The following is a 7,551-nucleotide window of genomic DNA, read 5'->3' as shown; positions in this document are numbered from 1 at the left end:
CGGCCGGCCGGCAATTAATTAATATTTGAACGCGCGCCATTTAAATAATTATTTCTGGTCGCCATTTAAATATTTAAATAGGCGCGCATTGTTTAGCAGCCCGTGTCGATTTACGGGGGTTTGTTTTGTTTTTTTTTCGTTTTGTTTTTTTTGTGTTTATCAACCGATTTTTCAACATCCACTTCTTCGGAAATCTCAAGATATCTCTCCGAGTACTACGATCCTTCAACGAACGAATCGGTTGAGAAGTATTGGAAAAGAAAAAGATTCGAATACCCCGGACTGTACTCAGCAGCACTTTTCGTTTTTTCGATTGTTCCCAGTGAAGCCATGTGTGAGACTACGTTCAGCACTGCGTCGTTTTTGTTAGATAAAACAAGAACAAGATTACTGTACAAGCGTGTGGAGATGGTCGTTCTGGGTTCGCAAATAGCCAAGAAATTTCCACACTGGCTCGACTGATTCTCTCACTAATTGTAGTGATTTTTCTAGTTAATTTCATGTTACTTTTCTATCTTTTTTGTTGGATTGGTTGATATGAGCTTTAATTTTCTCCCCCGGTTTCCATTTCTTTGTTTCCCCTTGTTCATTTATACGGTTTTTACATTGTTATGCTACTTGTTAAGAAATAAATTCAAATAATTCTTCAATAATTCCTGTTTTTTCTTAAATTCGAACGGGCCGAACCGGCCGAACCGGCCGGGCCGGGCTGGCCGGGGCTTCCGGCCGGGCCGGACCGGGCCGGGCCGGAGAAAAAATAATCTCGGCACGGCCCGGCCCGGCCGGTTGCAACCCTGGTTTTGATAGTTGGCAGAATTTTGTAACTCTTACAGTAATTAAGATAATTGAGCTCAAAATGAGCAATGCAATGCGTCACTTTGGCTCCAAAACATTTTGCCACATTGACAAACAAATGGACAAGTTTCCGACTACAAAAACAATTTCAAGGTTTTCAAATATGCTTTTTCTGGTATAACACGTTCAGAAATTCAAAAAAATCCAAAATTCAATTTTTCCAAAAGTTTGCTAAAAGTGCTGATTCTGAAAAAAAAGCTTTTCTGCTTTCAAGTGTCTTATTCTTCAGTAGGGCTAGAAAAAAAACAATGGTTGTTCTCGTTGCCATCATCGTACTACCCAAAAAAAATTCAAAATCAAACTTACTTGGCACGAATTCGATTCCAGCGAGCGCGGCGATTCTCTTACGGCTCTCCTCGGCTTCCTCATAACGTCCCTTCTTGCGAAGCCAAATATGAGATTCCGGAAGGATGAAATAGACAATAGCCAGAGTGATCATGGAGATACAAGCGGAGACATGGGAGGAAAGACGCCATTCGCCAGTGAACAGAGCCACCAGAGTGAGCATGATACGAGCGTTGGCCTGGAAGAAAAATTAATAAATTTAGCAATAGACAAAAGTGATCAACGAGTAAAAGTCCTGAGTGAAACAGTGACCTAGATAGAAGCGTTTCTCAACTTTGACACAGATTATCTTGGATCCTGTAAGAGATATCATAACATTGTTTATTGACAAAATGTTCACCACAGCATGAAGTATATTTTGCCAGTTGAACATTTCTTGATATCTCCTACAAAAACCGAGATACAATGCATTAAAGTTTACGGCCTTTTTAGTTGTTAATGGCCCTTTTTTCAGAAATATCGTATGAGGTCAACTACCATAACCTAAAAATAGTTTTATCGGATTTTTAGATTTTTGTGCTATCACACTAAGCCGCCGTGGTGTTATAGATAAAACCATCCTATGAATTTACTGCAAAAACGAAACAGTGATCACAGTATGAAACAAAAAGACCGCACGCTCAACATTGACCCAATTTATCTCGCTCCCTGTCAAAAGTATCAAAAAGTGGTCCACTAATGGAATCTTCTCCATAATATCAGAGATATTTTGTTCGTTGAAAATTTTTTGATATCTTTCACAAGAACCGAGATAACTTGGGTCGAAGTTGACGCTATAACTGGCCAAATGTGGATTTTTCCCTATCGCAGAAAAGAAGAAAAACTGTATATTTGACTGTCCAGTAAACATACCCACTAAATGAAACAGTAATCTAAAAAACTCACCCAGTTACTGAAAGTTCTCAGCTTGAATCTCTGATGTGGAGACACCAATTCCGAAAAATAAGCCCATCCGACAATCATAGTTCCAGCGATTCCGATTCCAGTAAGAGCACGGAATAAGTAGAAAGCGGCGATTGAGTTGAAAGTAGCCGACAAACTCAATGAAGGAATTCCAATAAGCATTGACAAAATGAACGTCTTCTTTCTTCCCATCTGATCAGCCACATATCCCAAAATGATGTTTCCGATCAAGACACCGACGTATTGAACGAATGCCGGACGGAAATCCTTCCATACTGGGAGGCAGTAGATTTTGAATTCCATTGCAGCGGATGTATAATAGCTGTGAGATTTCTCGGTGTGGCAGTCGCTGAGGGCAGTTCCGGTGAGGTTAGCACAAACGTTTGGGAAGTCGTCGTATTGAAGACATTTGCTTTTTGGAACATCGTAGCAAACTTTTCCTGAAACCCCGAAAATTTTTCAATACGAATTTTTCCTGCCTCTCTCACTGCCGACCTAGCTGCGGCGCTCCCCCGCCACTCATTTATATTTGCCACTCGACCAACCCTCTAGCATGTGGAGAGATGGCCGAGCGGTCCAAGGCGCTGGTTTAAGGCACCAGTCCCTTCGGGGGCGTGGGTTCGAATCCCACTCTCTTCAGTTCCCTTTTTACCCTTTTTTAAGAAGTTTTCTTACCTTTCGGGGTATCAATGCAGGTCGTTTTTGGAGTGTAGTTCAAGAAAATCGGGAACAGCTGCTGGATCGAGAAGAAGTGACACATTTGATAGGAGATCAGGATGAGTATATCAACCCGGTAGAGACCGGGCGGTATGATGTGCATGATTGGTCTGAAATTTTGAATTTTTTTTGAAAAAAATTGTTTTTTGATTATCAAAAGTTTTTTATGACGAAAGGACGCAAACAAGTAATTGATATTGGGTGGAAGAATGGGCAGAGTGTAAGAGATTTATAGAAAAAAAATAGAAAAAAAACTAAACGGATGGTAATTTATCATTTAGTGTTATAGGACAAAAAATCAGTGGTTCAATCGTGCAGAAAAATTTAAAAGATAGGAATGCGCGATCTAAAAGGTTAATTGATACACGTGGGTGGAAAAAAATCGGTCAGAAACTGAAAAAAATCGAATTGCAAAATTCCGGAAAAAAACAAAAAAAAATCGGAAAAAAACGGAAAAATAGCACTAGAAATATGGAGAGTCGTAAGTGAAAAAAAAATTTAAAGGAACTTTAAATAATTTTTTAGTTGCGTCCTGCAGCGAAAAAAAGTTCTTACTGTAGTTTTTAAATTTGTTTTGTGCAAAATATTAATCAACTTGGAGCTAATTTATCTCGGTTCCTGGAAGAGATATTAAAAAGTTGTCAACTAAGAAAATGTTACTGATAATATGAGAAATATTTCGTTAGTTGACAACTTTTTGATAACTTTTACAGAAATCAAGATAAACGAGCTCAAAGTTGAGGGTTCTTTTTTCAGGTCTTACATTTTGTAATTGCGATTCAAAAATAGTGATATGTATGTAATTTAAAGAGTTTTGCTTTGAAACAAGGGAAATTATGTTAATGTTAATATAAACTCTATGAATTAGGAAAAAATGCAAAACTCAACTAAAAAAAGCCAGAAACATTTTTTGCAAATGATGCAAATCGCTGATGCAAAATATGCCAGCCACAAAAGTCACACGACACAGAAGCACAGTATTTTTACTTCTTCTTCTTTCATACCAAAAATCACATCAAAAGATGACGAACACTTGAGAGATAAGGAAACGATGATAAGAAGACGGTGGGAAAACGTGGTATAGGACAAAGCGGGGAGAGCATTGAAACGCGACGGATGAGAGAAAAGAGGATTGCGTCATGATATCGAGGGGGTAGGAGATGCCATCTGTTGGGGTCAAGGCTCGTGTTACTTACACTTTTTTACTCTTGCTTTTGGTTATTTTTATGACGAACAATGGAGGGAAATTTTAAGGCGGTGTAGGATGTTAGATTTTGCGTCTACAGTCTAACTGAATACTGTATATTTTTATATGTGAGACTTAAAACTTCAGATTATACTAAACTATACTAGAGCTTCAATGTTGTACATCTTTTTGTACAAGTTCATCTTAATAAGATACAACTCTTGTAACTAAAACTTCCAGAAATAGCTCAGAATTCAGTGCTGTGACACTATCGAGTGGGATATCTCATATGGATGCGATTTCACAAAAAAATTAGTTAACTACAAAATTGAAGTTCTATTTTTGTTAAGCAGACCTGAAAATTTGGTACTGATGTGAAGGTTAAATACTGTTTCAAGTGTTCAAGATATATTTTCTTGTTTCACAGAATATAATACCACGTCAGTTCTGCGCAAAACTGTAATACTTCAAATCAGAAAACTACCGCGTTTCGTAGATCCAAAACTGTCAACTTTGAGCCTATATATCCCATTTTCTGTAAAAGATATCAAAAATATTTCAACTGATAAAATGTTTATCATATTATCAAGAGTATTTTGCTAGTTGATCACTTTTTGATACATTTTACAGGAAACAAGATAAATTGACTCAAAGTTAGAGGAGTCATCCTATTCGAGATATTGATAGTTAGCCGAAAAATTGTTTCTGTTTCAAATTCCTAACAGATTATTCAAGTTTTACTAAAAATTATTCTGTCTGCGGGAGATTTTGTAAAGTTCTATATTTTTAAATTCTGAACACGAAGCTTCAAGCTGATTTTCAAGTCAAATCAGAAAACAAGAGACATATATTCATAGCTACGTATCTCCATTTTTTACACCGTTGCATATGAGTCGCTACGCAGCGAAATGTATAAAGGAATGTGTATTAGAGAGGATACAACGTTAGATATGGGACGTTAGAGAGTTTTGGAAGTTCCCAGGTATGCCAGAAGATATTCAAAATTTTTCCCCTTTGCTTACCAATAAAGTTTTGGGAATCCAAAAAAAATGAAAACACTCTGAAACAGTTTTTTTAAGAGTTAGGAAAAATTGGAAGATAAAACATCTTCAAACTTCAATTTCAGGATTCGGTCCTGGCTGCTTTTAGGCATAACTCTTATTCCTAGTAAGTAGGACCTGATTGAAAAGTTAAAACGGACACATTCTAAACCTATTGTACCCTACGTGTCCCTTTTCAAACACAAAACTGTCCTTTCTACAAAAAATGCCAACGAAAAAAGAGAGAGATAGGTCAAATAAACCAGAGAAAACAGAGACAGAGAAATGCGCACGTGTAGAAAGGGAAGGGAGGGGACATTCGGAAAATGAACGGAAAAAGGGGAGAGAAAGAGGCTCTTTGTCAGAGTACTAGTAACCATCCATAAGTGTCTTCGTCTCTCTTAACAAACCTCATCTCTCGCTTATGGCCTTCTGTTCGATGTCTGGGGCACTCTCTCCGTTTTGTACACTATTTCGATGGTCTTGCTCTATTTCGATGGTCTTGCTCTGGTTCGGTGAAAGGGCGAGGAGCATTGAGGAAGAAAGGGGGAGAGAGAGAGAGAGAGAGAGAGACGCAGAGAAAGGGGGTGTTGGACAGACATAGAGAGGGGATAAAAAAGCGGATACGTGCCAATCTAGGGGGAAAAGAAATGTCGAGAATCAAAAACCGCTAGCTAGATATTTGGAAACGGTTTTTTTGAAGCAAAAATTTTCGGTTTCCGGAATTCCAGAAAGATACTGTGCATTTACAAACTTCAATTCTTCGGGGTTAAGCAAAACTCTCAACTCTAATCCCGCCCACAATTTCTGACTCATAGTTTTTGCAAGAAAGCTTGGAAATTGGATGTAATTTTTTACACATTTTACAACATTTTGACAGTGTGAAGAAGTATTACTGTAGGTTTGGGGAAACTTGGTTTTTGGGAGTTTTAAGTACCGAAGAAAAAAATCTCATAATTATTAATTTTGCTGTTTCGAAATTTTATTGTTTTTGAAAGTTCTTCGTGCATTTCAGTGTTTTTTTTAAATTAACATCCGGGTTCGAATTTTCGAAACTCGAAACAAAAACCGTCGGTTTCACAATGTCTGAAAAATCCTGCGACTACGACGAACTCCAATATGACATCTTGCCAATTCCTTGAAAACAAAACAATCTTCATCTCAAACTCACAATGTTTAAAGTAAAACCATTTTTAAATTTGCAAAAAAAAACGAATATTAGATGTTGTTCATAGTTTTGCAGGAAAAAAAACAATTTAAAAATTGGATTATATTTTCAATTTTTTTTAATGTTAAAAATGTTCTCTGTTTCGAAACTGTATTGTATTTGAAAGTTATTCATATATTTTAGTTCATCGTTGCAATCTACAATACAAATATTACCGTATAACAAAATGTGTAAATTATATGATTGCTTGTTAGTTCTTATTCAACAAAAACAATTTTTGAATCATTTCAAAAATTTCAGTTTCACTAAACTCTTGAATTCACACCAAGTTTATTGAATGGCAGTGTCATCGTCATTAAACTGTGAGATTCAGAACTTCTCTGCTTAAGCTTCAAAGCTTGAGAATAAGTATTTAGCAGTATTTTGAAAAAAAAACCATTGAAAAATCTGAATTTTGGGAAAATATTGAAATTCACTACCAGTTTCAAAACTGCTTGAAAAGTTTACAGAATTTTTACAAATTTCTTGAAACCGAAACATTTTTTTAAGTGAAAAAAGTTGAATTCACACTAATCCTTACAATAACTTCGTATTGAAAAAGGACAACGATCAAATTCTTTTTAATTCGAAAAACTTTGAAAATCGCTGCAAAGGGCTGAAAACTCGTCGAGGGTACATCGAGGGTTCGTACATTCCTGAAACCTTCTAGAACGTTCAAATTTTTTTTTGAATTTCCGTCAAAAATAAAAATTCTAGGCCTCCAGAAAAGTGTCAGAAATGAAAAGCGGAGAGTTTACAGTTTTGACGGGGATTCAAAAAAAAAGCTTCCAGAACCTTCTGAAAGTTTCTAGAGACTGCAACTTTTTTTGCTTTTTGAATCGATTTTTCCAATTTTTTACTATGGGTGACATATTTTATAAATCATTTTGATGTAGTAATAATAATTTTTCTTGGTGTCCCCCTGTAAAATGAATAACCGCACGAAAGAAAAATTATCACTGAATCATTAAAATTTCGCTGAGAATTACATTAGTGAGTGTCCCTCTATACTTTTGTTCATAACTTTGCTCAAACTTGTCCAATGATCGAAAACTTTTTTATAAATTTAGCTGAATTTCCAACAAAACGTCATATAAGTTTTTTGAAACTGAATCACTTTTTGTGTCTTCTGAATTTTCACAGACGTGACGATGACTCCAGATGAAAAAAAAACACCTGCTCTTGAGATGTGCTCACTGAAGCATAAAAAGTATGGTTCAGAAGTTCGGCTATAACTCGGCTCAAACGAATCCAATGATCTTCAAATTTCGAAACAATGTGTGTCTTTAATTGCTCTA

The 7,551-nt window shown here is 36.3% G+C and overlaps 1 protein-coding gene and 1 non-coding gene across 2 annotated transcripts in view; one reads left to right on the top strand and one right to left on the bottom strand.

Annotated features, from left to right (window-relative positions):
• The window catches only part of CBG21797, a gene marked incomplete at both ends in the record, with an annotated part of 4,858 nt that extends 1,935 nt beyond the window's left edge, over window positions 1–2,923 (bottom strand). Inside the window, 3 exons of the mRNA XM_002632977.1 lie at window positions 1,162–1,378; window positions 2,086–2,543; window positions 2,779–2,923. Of these exons, the coding sequence (XP_002633023.1) occupies window positions 1,162–1,378; window positions 2,086–2,543; window positions 2,779–2,923 (820 nt within the window). The remainder of the gene's footprint in view (window positions 1–1,161; window positions 1,379–2,085; window positions 2,544–2,778) is intronic.
• Window positions 2,661–2,742, top strand: CBG28947. The gene has a single exon. It is a non-coding gene (tRNA).
• Window positions 2,924–7,551: the final 4,628 nt, after the last annotated feature.

Source organism: Caenorhabditis briggsae (genome assembly GCF_000004555.2).
Source record: "Caenorhabditis briggsae complete genome, chrIV, whole genome shotgun sequence".
NCBI lineage: Eukaryota > Metazoa > Nematoda > Chromadorea > Rhabditida > Rhabditidae > Caenorhabditis > Caenorhabditis briggsae.
Note: the sequence above shows the minus strand (reverse complement) of the source record. Positions and strands in the feature narration are given on the sequence as shown.